This window comes from Callionymus lyra, chromosome 2 (assembly GCF_982586985.1).
Source record: "Callionymus lyra chromosome 2, fCalLyr1.hap1.1, whole genome shotgun sequence".
NCBI lineage: Eukaryota > Metazoa > Chordata > Actinopteri > Syngnathiformes > Callionymidae > Callionymus > Callionymus lyra.
The window spans coordinates 43,346,883-43,364,859 of NC_141819.1; the positions used below are offsets into that span (position 1 = coordinate 43,346,883).

At 39.7% G+C, this 17,977-nt stretch overlaps 1 protein-coding gene across 1 annotated transcript in view; it reads left to right on the forward strand.

Moving 5' to 3' along the window:
* syde2 (synapse defective 1, Rho GTPase, homolog 2 (C. elegans)) overlaps positions 1 to 17,977 on the forward strand; it is a 42,609-nt gene that overhangs the window by 2,980 nt on the left and 21,652 nt on the right. The window contains exons 2-3 of the mRNA XM_087785378.1: positions 6,015 to 6,292; positions 6,600 to 6,999. Of these exons, the coding sequence (XP_087641504.1) occupies positions 6,015 to 6,292; positions 6,600 to 6,999 (678 nt within the window). The remainder of the gene's footprint in view (positions 1 to 6,014; positions 6,293 to 6,599; positions 7,000 to 17,977) is intronic.

Genomic DNA, 17,977 nt, shown 5'->3' on the forward strand with positions numbered 1-17,977 from the left:
CCTTCTTTCTGCATTTTTGTTCTGAAGTTTCTGTGTGATAGTTCATTTAATAGGATTTCCTGTTTGTGTATTCAATCAGAGACATCTCTAGCTCTTGTTGGCCCAATACAACGATCTGGCAGGCCTTTTCTGGCCCCCAGTCCTTACGTTTGACACTTTTCCTTTAGCCTCCCCTTGTTAACTTCTTGGTTAACCTATTCTAGTTAGTTGTGTGAGCTTCTTCCAAAAAGTTATTGCGCTTTCAATGTTTCTATGTGAATATTTGTCATATCAATTATATTTAAAAATAAATGTTAATTATATATATCATATAAATGCAGTACAATAACGCTTATTTCTGCATTCTCTGAAAAAGGAAATCTTTTACGAGTTGTTTTGTGACCAACAAAGGTAGAGTTGTTGTAAGAACTGGCTTCATGGTCAACAGTTGTCTGTCATGGGTTAGCAAATAAAATATCTTCATGGGATATACAGTATATATAAAGCCAAAGCCTGAAGGAAGAATTTACTATTAAGATCACCTTCAATATCATATTTAGAACATAATTATTAATAAATCAAATAAATACACTGTAACAACAAGTACACTCCGGTTCAAGTGAGATTTGTTTTGCTGTGAAACACATGACTTGTCTGCTTTGCAAAAGTGTTTTCAATTTCTACTTTGGTATGCGCTGGCGCAACTTGGTGCCCCTGAGCAAGTTTGTGGCCACACTCTTCTGCTCCTCCAGAGCAAACAGACAACCTGCCATGTGTTGTTGACGGGAGTGTGATCTGTGCAGTCTAGAACTCCAGCTGCCGTCCCTTTCACTTAGCTGAAATACATGCGCAACTATTCCTGGTATTAGTTTTAGGTGTCTTTATCACCTCTCTCCCTGCTGGACTTTTCCACAGCTGCGGCCAGAGGAATCCAAAGCAATCTCTGGTCGAGGTGCGTTAGAGTGTGTTTGTGGGGGGACGGGGGGTCATGTTGCCGTCCTCCTCAGTTGTTTGCTTAGGACATCTCCATGGTAACTTGCATGTTAAAAGGAGAGTGTATTGATTGTTTAGGATGCCAATCCTACTTTTAACCTGTTGTTAGTGTAGACTTTACCATGACTGGAAACAGAAGAGTTAAGTGGTAATAAAGGTGTCTGCTATGTCTCCTGCACATGTTCTCGGTAATTAACCTGGAATTGAAGAGCAATTTCTTGATGCCAGAAGCCAAAACTTTGTGAGATGATTGTTCATTAAATCCTGCTTGTGCTTTTTATTGCTACTTAAAAATAGACTCGGCATTTCAGGACCCACAGCGTTGTGTGTTTCTGTTTAGGAAACATTAAAACACAACTGAGCAGAGTGTGCTGTTAGTTCTGCTTATGGTGTTAAGGCATTACAACAAGATGGTTGTGGGTGTGATTCCAGCTTGGCGAAACTCTGGGTTTAGAGTGAACCATGGTAATGTTGAAAAGCAGTGCCACCCAAGCTAAATGAGAGTTTAATAGGCTGTTAAGTTAAAAAGAAGTTAATAAATACAAATTTGGAAACAAAAAGGTTCAAATAAAAGGGAAATTGGTAAAAGCTGGTAAAACAAATGAAACCAGGGTAACAACTTGTATATATACTGACCAAGGAACAGTTTGGTAAATCAAAGTTTTTCCTAGCACTGACCTAGTCTCAAAAATACTTGTTTGATGTTTGTATTGGGCTCATTCTGATATGTGGAGAATTAGCTATTTTATTCTCAATGCTCAGATCATTCAGAAGTTATGGAAATATGTGTTCAAAAGGTTGAGTGATATTGAGTCTAATGTAAGATAGAAACGAGTACATAGTTTCTGATCAAAAAGGAAGAGAAAAGTCAACCCCCCCAAAAAAGAAAACCTCATCTTTGCATAATCTGTAATTAATTTTTTTTTTAATTGACCTTGGGGAAAAAAGCCAACTCTATGAACTTTTCAAAAGCCAAAATGGGAAATGCGGAAAAATGTTGTCAACCTCGCAATAAACACTTAATCAAAATGTTCTAGTAAGGACAACGGCGCGGAAGTAAACTAAAAGAAAAAAAAGTCAAGCGATAATAAGGGATAAAATTTGAAAAAAAGGAAAATGAAGATAGCAAGTAAAAAAGGATATTAATACAGTAGTAAATAACTTGGAAAAAACAGCTTAAAAAACATTTGGCCGCAAAACTTGTTTTTAAATGACTTGAGTGAAAACAATTCTAATGATCATCCCGCCCTTTTTCTTTTTCTTGGCTTTCTTCAAACATCTTTCCAGGTAAAAATACAGGTATTTTTATTCCTGCTTACTTCCAAAGAAACTTGCGTGGGTGACATGAATCCCCCTCTGGATTGTTGTTCAGTCCTGCCTGGTTGCTGTTTGGTTTTCACAGCGTGCCAACAACTGTCTTACTTAGCAGTTAGATGGCAGGATAGGGTGTCTAAAAGTAGATCGGGTTGTGGAACTTGTGGAACTCTGTAGCTATCTGCTAACCTTGTGTGGTTTTAAGATGATGAATTCAGCCCTAAAGCGAAGTTATCATAACTCAAACAAGAGCTCATAAGCCAACATTTTTAGAAGGAAGTGGTATTAGGTGTGATGCCAGGTTGCCCAAGTGCAATACAAGTGTTGACATGTGATGCCACCTTGGACGATCCCAGATGAAATATCCTCGCTGAATCTGATTAACATATGAAAAGGTGTCAACAGGAATGTATGGCACACTGCAAAAGATTCCCTCTAAAAAAGGGGGTGGAGGGGAGGAAACTCTGTGTACACGACAAAGTGTTGTCTGTACACTGCAGCAAACTAGCTAGTGTGTGTTTTGCACTTCTCAAAAGAAGAGCCTTCTCTAAGAAAAGGGAATTCAGGATATAAAAGAAAAGCCTATGGGAAAGTGGCTCAAGTGTTTGCTCGCAGCAAAAGACCCACTCAGGAGATCTAGATCAAGAATATAATTGGGGCTAGGGTTTACTGTCACATGGCACAGGTCCACGCCGGCACCTTCAGGTCGTTTCTTTATAAGTCTGCATTCCTCCTCTGCACCTCAGACAAACCCACAGAACTCCTCCCAAAGTGTGCACCAACAACGCTTCTTTTTCACCCTGTCACTCAGACATGTGCCCTTTTCATTATCATGCCGCGGCCCTCTGTTATCTCCAGGTCAGGGTATTGTCATTTCCATGCCCCGAACACATCGTCCTCGCCGCGCCCTGGCACAGCAAGTCGGGCTCTGTTATGGTAATGGTAATTGACAGGGCTTCTTCTTCTCAGTGGATTGTGATTCAAGTTGATAGGTCACTGGTCTCTCACGCTGAATTACAGACAAAAGAGAATATTCCGGCTATTTTGCACCGATGCCATTCCAGTTTTAGAATCATTTGAGGGTTGCACAATTCTTAGTATTCAGTTCTTTATACTTTTTTACTTTTGTGTGCCTCCAGGAATTAATTTACTGCTTTTAGAATGACTACAATATTCCATTCTGTGTGTTGACAGCACAGAGCGAGTAGACACTGAATGCTCACTAGTCGTTGTATTGCTTGTGTAGTAGACGGGAACTCCGACCCTCTGAGTGACACTATAAACTAGTTTGTCAACTTGTCATTACACTTTTTCACAAAGAAAAAGCAACATTAGAAAATAATGACTTTTACACTATGTTGTCATTAAGGCTAAGAAACCTTGTAAAACTTGAAATTGTATTATTTACTGCTGTAACGTAGACTATCAAAATTATATTTAACAAGAAAAGTCAAAAACCTTTAACATGTATTATTTATTTTAGATATATTATTGAAACATATTTACTTTTTTTATTGTTGTCTATAGATTTTGCTGATTTCCAAGGTAGAAGTGCGATGCCATCTAACTGGACTTTTTCGAATGACATCGTTTAGGGGCGGAGCACATTGAAGTGACCTGTCTTTGTCGTTATCCAAGGGGAGGTTGTTTTTTTTCCTTTTTACTTCCTTTAATAACTTACTTCCAGAGTAATTACCTTTTTTGCTAATTCTGAATGGGCTAGCACACACGAGCAGCAGCCCTTAGAAGTCATGCAATTGAAAGTTCGGTTATTTTTACCGTATTCAACATTTTTGGAATATATTAAAATTTGTTCTTAAACGTAAAAAGTATCATGAAGACATTACAGATGGAAATATAACCTCTTTATGGGGCCCACAATGTAGCATTGATAAAAGCTTTTACAATGTTGGCTTGTCAACAAGTGTAGCAGCCCCGGGCCTTGATTTAGTTTGAATATATTGATCTCCCACAAAGAACACTCACTCTGTGAAACCGACTTTCTCCACCTACATTTAAACTAATCCGACCAAGCGGAATGTTAATCTGGAGCTTTGAGAAATCGGTCGATATAATATCGCAGTAAAAATGGCCGACATTCTTTGGTCCTGAGGTAAAGCAGATGACTGCGAGGTGTTGGTCGCACGGAGGAGACAGAGGCTGTAAATCTAAAGCTGCGGTCTGGAATGCTCTTCTTGTCAGGACACGCTTCCTCTTCCAGTTATGAAAGACCCCTTAAAGACGATGGCATGCTGACAACAACTGCACGCATCACCAGTCTCGTGCTAGCATGCTTCCCTCAGCCTTGTTGCTTATTATTTTGGAACATTCGGCTCTCAGTTTGAACACAAGAGTGGCTTCCTCAAAAGTTACAGGACCATCAAACTATCAGCACAAAGAACATTCTATCCATCTCCTTCCGTCTCCAGGAGAAGTTAAAGCTACTGATCTGTAATCCGGCCTAATGCAACACTTTGCCGACTCATGTTATTCAAACTCATGACTGTAGCTGCTGACTGAACATCCAACAACACAACCCACAACTATTGTATTTAATGACATTGCTCTGTGATGTCAGAGTGAAAATGAAACTTATGAGTGAGCAGTGATCACTGCCATGATAAAATAAGCAGCGTTCCTTCTTTAAATGTAAAACTACAAGCTCCCGGATGGGAATAACAAAACTATACAAAAATTTGAACACACAACAACGTCGAATAAGTGGGAGCGCTGAGTTTGTTTTTTTTCAGATGAGAGAGCTTTGGACAAAGAATGTTGGATATGGAAACACCAGGATATCCTATTATTGTATACACACTGACTCCTCTTCTTTTTGTATTTACAACATCCTTATTGTGTTGTTCATGCATCAGTTCCTCTTGACACGTTTTAATAATCTCAGCTCAAGAGGTCTGACTGACGGTCTCAACTATTAAAGGGATTACTGTTTCAGTCTCTGAAGAGTGTGTTGTGTTCTCTCTCGGCTTATAAGGAGCTGCCATCGATCATGAGAAGGAACATGTTTGATAAAAGATGGGTTTGTTTGGTGGTTTATTTCGGAGTGACCTGGCAGAGCACCAGGAGAGGTGTTTGGAGAGCCTACATTATATTTAGCTAATCATGATATCTGTTAAGTGAAAGATTGGTGGAGGAGACTTGCATGGAAACATGTTCGGGTGAAGAAGAGAAGCATTCGTCATCAGAGTATGTAAGAGACTCGACTGTTCAAAACAGTCTTTGGCCTGCACCTTGTTTCATGTTGGAGCAGGACTTAGTACCTCATTCTACTTGAAACAATCACATCTCAAACGTATATGAATATCTCAGATGGAGTGTGTCTGGTACGCTCACAGAGAGTAGACAAGTGTTTGTTTGCTACGATAAGCTGCTTTTTTTGTTAGTTGTGTTTACAACTGAACAACAAGTCATAAGTAAATTAAAAGGTATGCATTTATCTCATGTCACACCTTTTAGTAATTTAATTACTTTTACTTTATGGCTTAAAATGTCCATCAATGTCCATTCTTACACAAAAAAGAAACATTTTACTACATGTTTCACTGTACTGTAAAAAACATCTTAAACAGCCATTCAAAATGAAAAGTAAAGTTTAGTTAAAATGTCAGTCTAGTGTATGTCTAGTCTATGTGGTTTCTTCACACAGATGTTTCGTCTCTCGCTCAAGTCCTCAGGTTGTAACTCCCATTTTCTCCCTCAAACCACTCCAGCCTTCATTGAGAACTTCCAAACCCGTGAGTCCGGCCGTCCCGATGAGCTCCAGACATGGCGACCGCACCTCAACACAATCACCGTCTCCAAGAAGCGCAACTGGCTTCAGCAGAGCTCGCTGGGCAGGAACCAGTGCACGAAAGAAGAGCAACAGGGTACACCGGGGGCCGAGGAAGAGAGCTGCCAGAACCCCCCTCCGTCCGCCAGTCCTTCACCAGAGCACTTCAGATCCTCTGGTGGAGGGTCTTTCAGGTCGGCCCGTCAGCACCTTCTACAGGTAAGCCATAATGTTACTACTGTTTGTTTTACATTTCTTTGTTTACATTGCTGTGGCCAAGATTCATGATGTTTAATGAGAAATAGTTTCAACCTGAACATCTAGATAACTAGCTAAGGTATCTGTTGTTGCACAGGGATGTTTATGAGATACAGAACCAAAAACATTTTTTTAATGAAGAATGGCTGAATCATGCACATCATGGGAGTGCCTGTGATGATGTTGATCAAGTCGTCGTCTTATAAATAGCACTTTGTTTTATCTACGTTGGTTACATTTGCTCATGTGTCTCTGGTTCTTTCATCAGGTCAACATGGGACAGACCAAGGTCTTCCCTCACCCTACGAACATGGATCCAGCTGAGGAGAATGACGCAGATGATGAAGGAGAAATCTGGTACAACCCGATCCCAGAAGACGACGAACAAGACACGTCCCTTCGACCCTCAATCAGCCTCTTGGTTCCGACCCGAGTTGATCCTCAGAGGAGGCCCAGTAAAGTCGGAGTGGATGCCGGTCACTGTGGGAGGACTCTGGAGAACAGCAGCGAGGCCGGGTCAGAGTTACCGGGAGAGAGTCTCAACATGGTTTCAGAAAACGGGAATCAGGGGAATGCGGCACATTCCACAGACACTCCTAGTCTGCACAGACGGACGCTTGCGTGCAAAGCTCAGGAGGAACTGGGACTACTGATGAACAGATCCACAGGTAAGATGTTTACTCCTGTCTAGATCTGACCAGTCTAAATGGAGCTGCCGTAGCTGTACATAGCACACTGTGTCAATAAGTCAGAATTAAGCCGGACTAATGCTGTCGTCACTAATTACACCACCGGACCCATGCTGACGGTGACGCAGCATAAATCCTTCAAGTTGTTTTTTTATGTAATCGTCCAAACCATGTGACATCGTCTGGAGAAAGTGAAAGATGTCAGCTGCTCTTAATGTGTTATCCAGACTTCAAGCAAGGGTTGAAGTTTGAACCTCTATGATGATTCAAAATGAAGGTTTTAAGTCCACTGAGTAGCTGAGGTCGGGTCATGTGGCAGGAGTTGATTTTCAGCTCCTCTATGGAAAGATCAATGCACTTTGAGGTCAACTTCACTCACACCAGAATTCACAGGTTTTAGAACCCAAAGCTACTCCTGGATTACACCTCACCAGACAGACTACCAGGTTTTCCTGGTGTGGAACGACAGAAACTTCTGCTGGTTCCTCAAGGGGTAGTTTTCCCAACCATTTTATGCGTGTTTCACAAAGTTCATAATCCGCATTTTCTGGCTACAGGTAAATAAAGGAATGTCACAATTTTGATTGAGTAAAATTTCCCTCCAAGAGACAGAATCTGTAATATGAGGCCCTGAAATCAAGCACTGAAGTTTGCTTTACTTTATTCAACTTGTTACCATTGTTTATGTCGGAACCGGTGACATTAGGGTACAAAGTACCTGAACCATATTTCTCTCTAGTGCTGTGTTTCCACCAAGTGGGTTCATCTCTGGTAATTTCCAGAAAAAAGGGGCAGAACTTTCTAAAATCAGAATGAATAGACAATTTGCAAGGGGTCACAAAGTGGGCCACAGGTTGGAAACACATGGACCAGTAAATGGAAATACCATGACTGTTGTCATTTGTCTGTGTCAATAGAGAGTGTAAAACTCTGCCGGTTATGTTTAAACATAAGCCCACAAATTAACCTTTACAAGGCTAATCAAATAAGATAGTAAACATGAGGTTGAGAAAATTGATATTTGACATTTTTGAAATAGTACCAGGCGGGAGGTGCTAACTCTAGCCGTTTGTCAAGTCCTCAGTAAAGTGGAAACTACAGTGGCTGTAGGCGTAAACATCTTGCCAACAAAGTAACTCGATCGTCTGTTAAAAGCCTGAAAGCTGGCGGTGCACCTAGATCAGTCCCTCATTAGTTAAACTCAGTCAGACACTAGACAAGAGGAATTCCTTCAAAGAAATCCTGAAGAGGACTACATGTGACTGTATTTCTTGGAAGATCAGATTTTTCAATCCTTTTCAGCTTTTCTGTATTGGTAGTTTGCAGTTGTTGTTCTAGCTGATGACAGCCAGCACACGGCTGCCATGTCTTCATAAGCCCGACTGTTTTTTCCGACTTCCGACTTTTTGTTCTCTGTGATGTGGAGACAGTAGTTTTTTGGACCAATTGGCACATCTTGAGCTGAGCCTATAATTACAAGTCTTGAAGACCCTCCCGTGGCACGCAACAGTCTTCTGTTGTCGAGTTAAGTGAGGGAAGGAACTCTTACTGTGGGGGTTTTGTGTTCGCACTAACTCTTGCGCTGATGGAAAAAAAGTTTTTCAGTTATCTAGACTCAAGCTTTTTTCCAACATATTGTTTCGTGATAAGGCTGATGAGTGTAATAATCTAAGGGACATTCAAGCTTATTGGTATGTAGGGGGGTGAAAAGTCAGTAAAGGATACGTATAGCACCTCATCTGTTTTGATTCAAAGAATATGTAAGATATTAAACGTGGTTCGCAAAGAAAAAACAGCTAAAAGGTCCTCATTTAGCTCAGCCAAAAAGAGACGCAGCTGTGCATCCAAAATAAGTAGGAAACATTGAAGATTAAAACAATTTAAGAGGTAAAATGAGGATATTGGGGAAAACAAAGTAGTTACATTTTCCCTGAATGTAAGTTGAATGAAAATAATTTCTCGAATCTATGAACATTTAAAATATATATATATATATATATATACATATTTCTGCGTTCTAATCCACCTTGAAATAGTCATTCATTTTGAACCAAGTATACACAATTCATGTGGCCACAGGTTAAAGCCACAGGTTAATTTTTAATTAAATTCCCAAGTAACCAGGAAGGCCGGCAAGAAAATCTTGATAGTAAGTAAGTAAGTAAGTAAGTAAGTAATATTTATTTATATAGCGCTTTTCGATAGCTCACTTTCATCAGTTTCTCAAGAAACTGTATCTGTCCATCTGTTTATTGGTTCTTGCCCTTTCCTCCGTCAATAATTTTGCCGGGAGGCTGAGGAGCTGACTGATCCTTGCTGACTCAGCACCTTCGAACTGCTGGCTCTGTCTGCATCGCGTGTCTTAAAAACTCTCTCCGCTGACTTTCCTCGTCGTATTAGGATTAAACCTGGTTGATTGGTGCTCTGGCCCAAGAGCAGCACTAATGGTGACACACAGTGCTTATTACATCGAAGCTATTTCTTTCTCCTACTTCTTGTGGTCTTGATGAATTTGCTCAAAGCTGAGATAGCAGGAGAGAAGCCACAAAGGAGGGTGAGAGATGCTTGCTCAGCAGTTTAGCAAGAGTCTTGCATTCTGTTGAAGATCTGCTGTGTTGCATTTTTAATTTTTCATCTTATTTTTCATTGTTTTAGATTCATATGTATCTTAAGAAACAAAAGGTAGACAGAACTAGTTTTCCACCGCAAAGAGGGACATGTCACATTAAGTTATTACAGTTAACAAAAAACAGCTTTTTGCTGAGGCAGCAGTATGTTTGTGAATCAATTGTGCATATTTTTTACAGTTAAAATGACCTTACTTTGATTTACCAGTTGTCGTTCTGGACAGATTATATACTGTAACTGTTGGGGGGAGTAGTTGAACCTTAATCCGATAGAAAAGGTGGAATAAACAACGGTAGTACAAAAGGAAACCGTAGTTGGTTAAATCAATAAAATATAATGGGAAAATGTTGTGATTAAGTTTTTTTTTTAAATAATCAATTTAATACACATTTTATGAAAATTCAAATAAAAAGATAACTGGATAAATAATGGAATAAGTGTATATGTCATATAAAGGCACTTTTTTATCATTAAATATTTATCCTGAGAGACCATAAATACTCCAAAAAAAAAAGAAATATATACTTGGAATTATTATTTAAATAAACAATCAGTGATGTGTCAGAATTTTGGATTACATTTGTATATTATATGTATATTCAATATCGCTGAATAAAAAAAAATCCAGGAGAACCAGAAAAGCAAATTCCACATTAAAGAACAAAGAAAATCAGCTCAGAAGAAAAGGGCACTATTTTCATATGCTATTTACACTATATCCTCATTTGTGCTTTTCAATGACAGCGGGTTCTTCCAGTTCCCTCTGACCTCTCAGTAATCCTGTCATTTATCAATTAGACATGATAATCCAAATCTTTGATGCACAAGGAGTAAGGGAAGGTGAACCTTCGGTCAAACATAACACGCAGACGCAGAATGTGCTCTTTTTTCTTTTACTAGTTTTAGTTTTGTAGGAACATTTCAAGGAATAATTTTAGGATCTTCAAATGGTTAGCAAGAGGGAGACGCTTATTTTCCATGCAGTACTGAGAGTCTGTTGATGGGGAGCAGTCCTGTGATTCTGTGGGTTGACTGGAGCTTTGACTGGGAGCTGCTGTGTGTCTGTGTTTTGTTCCTCTCTGCTCCGGAACTGCCGCCCTCTCTGGTGCTTGTTGACTTTGCAGTCGATTCCTGTGGGTTTGGCGACGCCATCCCAGACTCGACTTGCACAAATGAAGCAGCAGGCCGTGGGTTATCAAAGAGGAAACCACCGTGTGATGGTGGATGCTCACGCTGTCGTGTCTGTGTTGTGTAGCAGTCAGGATCGTCTGTGGTCAGAGACATGAAAGCAAGAGCTGGTCCTCATCCGACTTTGTTCGAGAGCCGCGGTTTCTGTCAACGATGACATGATAGAGTGCTCAAACTGTAGCCACACTTTCACTTCTGTCTAAAATATGTCTCACTTGGATTTTGCCGACTGCTAACGACTATACACGAGGTGCATCAGTGTGCTAACAAAGACTACTTGAAAAAAATCGACTGTTGTGATAGATATTTGACAGTCGATTTATGCGTCAACATTAAGAAAACGTATTGTATTGTATATAGTTTTACTTTGTACACAGTTTTTAGTTAAAAATGAATTTATTTTAACTTTTATTATATTTATTTGTGCGCCAACATCCTCAAGTTATTTTATCTCATTCTTAATTTAACCAGCATTGAGAAATAAGATAAGTCACATAAATAGTTACACATTTCTACAAGGCCATCATTGTTTTAGTTTGACCTAACCAACATAAAAACAAAATAAGCAAACAAATACAGTAAAGGGGTCACATGTGTCACAGCTTTAAAGAAATGGATCTAAGGTCTTATTTCATCATGTAACTATCTAAAGGAAATCCTGATCCACTAACTGGTGGTGACTTGTACGAGACAGTCAACCTTGAGCGTTGTCTCTTTCCTGCTGATTAAATTCAAGAGTATCAAAAATAAAACAATGGATAATATATTCATCTCACACCAGTTTGAAAAGCCGGGTGTGTGTCACAAAACCTAGAGTTGAGAGTTCAATTCTATGGCTCCAAGAAAGATACAAAAGTTTATTTTTTAACATGGAAGAAAAGATCTTGAGGCTCTCCTCGCTGGGTTCACAGTGACAGTCTGGAGTGCTCTAGTCCACGTCTTGTTGGGGGAGGGTGGAGCCACAGTGGAAAAAAAGAACAACGGCTTCTCTCTCCTTTCAGTGATCCTCAATAAACCCAAACATCATCAGATGAGGCTTTACCAGATAGCTGATGAGGAAGTTTGAAATAAATTAGAGGTTTTCCTGTTTCCACATGGGAGGTAGATTGAGGAGTTCTGGCTTGTTGGTCGTCATTTTTATAACAAATCATCTGTCTTTAGATGTAATTTCACTTTAGGTTCACACGTAAGCCTTTTTAATGTTTTTGTCAAATTAAAAATAGCTGTTAATCAGACTCACTCAGGTTTAATGAAAGAACTCTTCCACGTCGTTTAACTTAATTGGTTTAATTTAAGTTTCTTAGTTCTAGACTCCTATCACTACTTTGTATTTTGGAGGTCTTGACATACAAAGGGCTGGGAATCCTACGTAAATGTATAATGCCTGTACTGATACCTTTACTTCAACACCAGTTCCTGATCCATTTTTCGATACCAATTTTATAAGATCAATTCTAACAAATGTACAAATAGATCAAATATTGATTACATTTTTAGGCTATGGTAAATTTCCACTCTGTTTTCTTACAGGAAAAATAAATAAATACATTTTGAGTGCAAAAGAACACTAGCTAACCATTGACTAATTAATCTGATCCACACATTAACAAGTTGTCATTATGTGAGGGTATCAAAACCTAATTTAATTTAATCTTTTCAATAATGTTGTTATTTGACTATTCTTGTATCCTGCAGCTGCACTTTAAAAAAATGTTGAAGAATGTTGCGGTCAAACTATGGAATGTGGACACACAGAGATGGAGTGTGAATTCAAGCGACTGCTGAATGACAAGATCCTCGCTGGCCTGCCTAATTATTGAAACCATGAAGTGCTTTATGGTCGTTAATCAACCCAAAAGAGTGGTGAAAAGGCTTTTGACACTCAAGTCCTTTGACCTTGTGTGCTGAAAGTAGAAGCAAAGTCACATTGTTCATTTGACTATTTCCAGAAAGTTCATATTTGCAGCATGAAAACAAACGACAGGCCATTCATTGATGGAGCGTGAATGAGCGTGGCTGATGAATTAATGGAGCTGTGCGGACGCAGATGACTATAGCTGCCTCTGCTCGGCTGGCTGGTTCTTTTGGCCGCAACGGAAATCTTCAAGACTCCTCGTGTGCTGCCCGTTGATGGACCTTTGTCCATCTGAATGGCATGTTTGTGTGGAGAATAATGATTGATGGACTTCGGGGCGACGAGCTCCATGTTGTCAACCTCTTGTTCTCTTCACTGGGGAATCTGATTTGGCCTGCGCTCAGGATGGGATCACAGCTATTTTTGGGGCGTTGTTTTGGTCACACTGGCAGGATTGGCCCCGGCTTCTAAAGTTACATGAGAGCTCAGGCTGCGGAGTTCAAGCTTGGAATCTAATCTTGGCCGAGGACGCCGCTGTGGTGTGTCCTGGAGGAAGTCAACAAGTCACAGAAACAACACTTTCACAAACCAGAAAACATTCCAGAGTTTTGGGAAGTGGATGTGAAGTTGGGGTCACATATTTGTCGCGGTTCGTCTGCGGCAGTCGGAAGCAAATCTGGCATCTGTATGAAAGATTTCAATTATACATGATAAATTTACATTAAATACTTGATTTTACTGACTGGGCTTTTAAAGCGAAATATAAGGCTAGAAAACGGTGAAAAGAATGTACTTAAGTACAAAGCTCATGACACATGTTGCTATGATGCATGGTATTCGTACCATATGTTCTAGTCATGGTACTGAATGTACTTTGATACACAGGTCATGATAACATAGATATTCAGACCTTGGACATGATGTGTGCTTCTATATTTAGGTCATGATATCACATCACAGCAGACATAGTGGAACAAAGTCAGCTGCTGTCAAACTATCTTGATTGTCAATTTAAAGAACTAAACCAGCTCTTGTAGTGGGACCACATATGCTGAGCCGCATTATTTTACAATGGCTTGCTGGTAAAATTTACTTTTCCCATCATGCACTGCAACTTCTGAAAGTTCAAACCATTTTTATAAAACGTGAAATTACACCTAATGTAAACTGTATTTCTATTTATTACTAATACCAAAAATCTTTTTTATTATAGTTTCTATTGTATTCAAGTGACAGAGAAGGTAGTTTTAACTGGCAGTAGCGATAGACGGAGAAATTCGGTAGCTCCTTAATAGTCTATGCCAGGCAGAATATTCAGTGGAATATAATGTAACATTATCACAGTGCCATACTTAAAACCACCTACGTTTTTGATAGTTTTTTCATGAAATGCTACTTTGTCTTTTGCCGACGTTTGTGGTCTTCGAGAGGAGCTCAGTGCAGCGTTTACTTAACACACAACTCCACTTTAATATATGTATTTACGACACATCTCCAACAAGTAAATATTACAGCAATTCAGGATCAACACAACATTTCTATGTACTTCTGTTCCAGATTCTAAATGTCACATGTGCCTTCTGATGAACTATCCGGTTTCGCTTAAGGTCTTTTACACTTTCATTATTTCGAACTATTTCTTGAAAAAAACCCGTAATCGAATTAATCGTCCATCAAAAATTGGGTTCTTAGATCTTTACACATCTCTTTTCAAATTCACTGGTGGTGAACCATAGTCTTGAACTGCATTTGAAATCATCTGTTCCCACCAGAACTAAAATTAGACGCTAGTTTTCCTCCCTACTCCATTTTTTTTAGCAGCAACTGAGATTTGTTCACCTCTTGTCAATGCCTCGTATTTAGTTTGGCAGCCATACACGATAATGGTGTAGCGTTCTGTCAGGCTAATGCTCATGACGCAACGATGGCAGGAGGACTCCATGTGAGTGACTCGACTCACTCTTGTGGTAGCTTCTTAAACTGTCGTAACCACCGTGTCAGTGATGTATTACAATGAAAATATAAAAGTAGTAACTGAATTAACTTTCGTTGATTCATCGTTCAAGAGTTGCAGGCCGTCATGAATCAGCGCTGTGTGAGCGGCGCAGGAATGCCGTGATGGCGCATTCTGCAGCAGGTCTACATCAGGGCAGCACTGGCAGGGGGCCCGTGTTGTGCTAACTAGAGTCCTGCATGCTTGGATATATTAGAAGGGGTTTCGTAACTGGGTGAGTGCCAGAGCCCCCGAGCAGCCCAGTGATTTAGGAGGAGGAATCAAGTGTTGGTTGTTGCATATCGTCTGTATTGCTGTGTGCTAATTGGAAAAAATATTTCCCGAAGGAGACCTCCTAAGGGATCAATGAAGTTCTAACTATCTATCTATCTATCTACAACATGTCGTGTTTTAATCGTTTTAAATCATGTTTGAATGATCATTGCTGATACTGCTCTGCACGTTGTTTGTTTGCTTCAGCAACCATTTCTTGGGAGAGCAAAGAGAAGTTTTGGTGCATCAAAATTGCCATTTTTAAATCCTAACCCTGAGGACTTAATTCTGAATATAAAGATTAAGTAAATAAAAGTTAATGATTTATCAAAACATAAAACAAATTAAGAAATTCACTGTTCAGTAGTTTGAATAATACATTATTGATAATTACATATTAACCAAATGAACATCACACTTGAATAATAAAATCAGAAGTGCAGTGGTCAGTACCTGACTAGGTCCTTCATGCCATTAGAGAACAAAGGAAGTGAAGTGAAGGCTGGACTTTCTACACCAGTGAATGAATCCAGGGTCACAAGTGGGTCAAGACCACAGTCTGCAGTCGGACACCACCACCATAGTGAGCAAAACAACAGTGGATTTGATTATTTTTGTTATTTCATCTACAGTTAATATTACAACAGTTTTGAAAAAATGTTAATTCATCAACACACACTTTTTAAAATGCAGCAAATACTGCAAAAGTGAGCTAACACGTACACACACACACACACACACACACACACACACACACACACACACACACACACACACACACACACACACTAGTCTGTCATCTAACAATCATGATATTATTTACATTTTGACTTTGGTTTCATTTGGCTCTTTGACTCTCACAATGTGCGATTCATTTGAACAATACAGTGTTTGATATTATGACCCTGTCTTGCCCCACACACAGACACACACACACACCTTCCTCCTGCACCTGTCTGGTGCCAGCATTGTGGAAAGATCTCCTCGTAAATTCCTGAGCTTTGTTAGGAAGTGTTACTGTCTGAGGTCGGCTTGAGTGTCAGCGAGGGTACAAGTGTGAGTGTGTTTGTGTGTTCTTGTTGCCTCTATATTAAAACACTCCCTCTTTGTGTTACTGTAATTCAGCTTGAGTGCATGAGGACATTTGAGTGCCAGGATTGGACACAGTGTGGGCAGCTCAGGTGTCGCAGATCGGAATGTGGACCTTTTAGCCTCTGACCCCCTAAACACTGCCCTGGAGGGTTACGGTGTCAAACCTTCGCCCCTGAATCTCATTCAATCAAGTGTCATGTTACCCCAGAGGCTGCTGCCACAAGGGGAAAGGTCACAGAGGTCACAGCTATATGTGTGTGTCATTAACAACACAGCCAGTGTTAACAAAGCTGCAGGTACACTAGAGCAGTTTTTATCTTGATGTTCAGACAGGTCCAATAATGTCACATTAATGGCTGTTACTGTGTGTCATACTAAACACAATGTGGTGTCAAGATCCAAAAGACAATCTTCAGGTCTTAAATATTGTTAGGTCAAAATTGTGGATCACAGAGTTCACTATGTTATTTGTACGTATGGAACTCTTCAGAGGATTTATCATTACAGTGACTTTCATTCTTCTTGTTGAGTTTTCTCTTTCAAAATACATCAATTTAAAACCTTTTTTTTAAAACCTAAAAGCTTTTGTTGGTTTAATTTTCTGAATTTTACTTGTCTTTCTAAATTAAAAAAGCCATGAGAGCAAATTAGAAGATGCAATTTCCAGCCTGGTTAAATGTCCAGAAGTATCGCTTGTATCAATGGTGTAACCTCTTTTTAACCAACATTCCAGACCTGAGGATTACGCTACAATAACTGTGGATCATTGCAGGCTAAAACACAGACAAATTTGACTTTCTACATTATTCAGATTATATGTGTTATGTTTGAATTAGGTTTTTGTTGCTGATTATGATAAAATGAAACAATTTATTAGGTATAAGAACCTTCTTTTATACCTTCTAATACCTGATGGAAGAGCTTGAAGGTGGGGTAGATGTTTTTGTTTTTTATGTTGTCTGCTGCAGCATCAAAAACTCTTGGAATAGGACAGGTATAATTAGAATGTTCAAGAAAGTCTAAGTTGTCCAGACTCGATCATTCCGCTTATGTCCGTGAAAGAAAGACTCTCTTTGTGCCTTTCCACCTCGTGTTGTGATTTTACACCTTTGCGGACCTCCTACCAGTTTCTCCCTCCTCAGGGCGCCTGTGTGTCCATTATTGGCTGTAAGAGTGACAGGGAAGGGCCGGTGGTGCGGGGGGGAAAGTGGGTTAAACATGGTTTGGTGAGGAATGCGAGAGAACAGTCGTGTTCATTTGTACATTCAGCAGACGCTCCACGCGTCCTTCCAGTGCCACGTCCAGTGCTCATGCGCCAGGACAAGGGGCGTCTTTGTTCACCATCTGTTGGCTACACCCTGTCCGGCTCCTGCCCCCCGTCTTACCCTCTCCTCCCTGCTGACGCACCTCCTCATCCTCCTTACTGATGGAAAAAGATTGTTTTTTTTACTTTCTGTCCGAGACAGGAGCAGTCTTTTTCATTAACAAGCTGATATCGGTCCAACACACAGAGGAACATCTGTCGGCTCGTTCACTCGACACACCATCCTGAGATGTATGAGATTTCAATCTCCTGTAACGTCAGTCAAAACCCATCGTCGAGGTATTTCTTTATTAGGCCTGACTGAAGATCAGGGATACGTTCAGGTAGAACTCTACCTCAGTGACTCAGGAGAGTCTCCAAGTATAACCGCTTCTCTTCTACATGAGTTAAGTTGACCCAGCTACAAGCTAGATGGATGAATACATCAACGTATTAAGAATTAGAATTGTGTTTTTTTTCTCGAATATTTCATTTTATTTGGATAGTTCATCCTTTTCCAGCAATTATCTTTTTTTCTGTTCTGTACTAGTTGTCAAATACTTAAATTTTTATAATATATCTTTGTTATATCAGATTTTTTATTTCGTTTCTATTTATTATTATT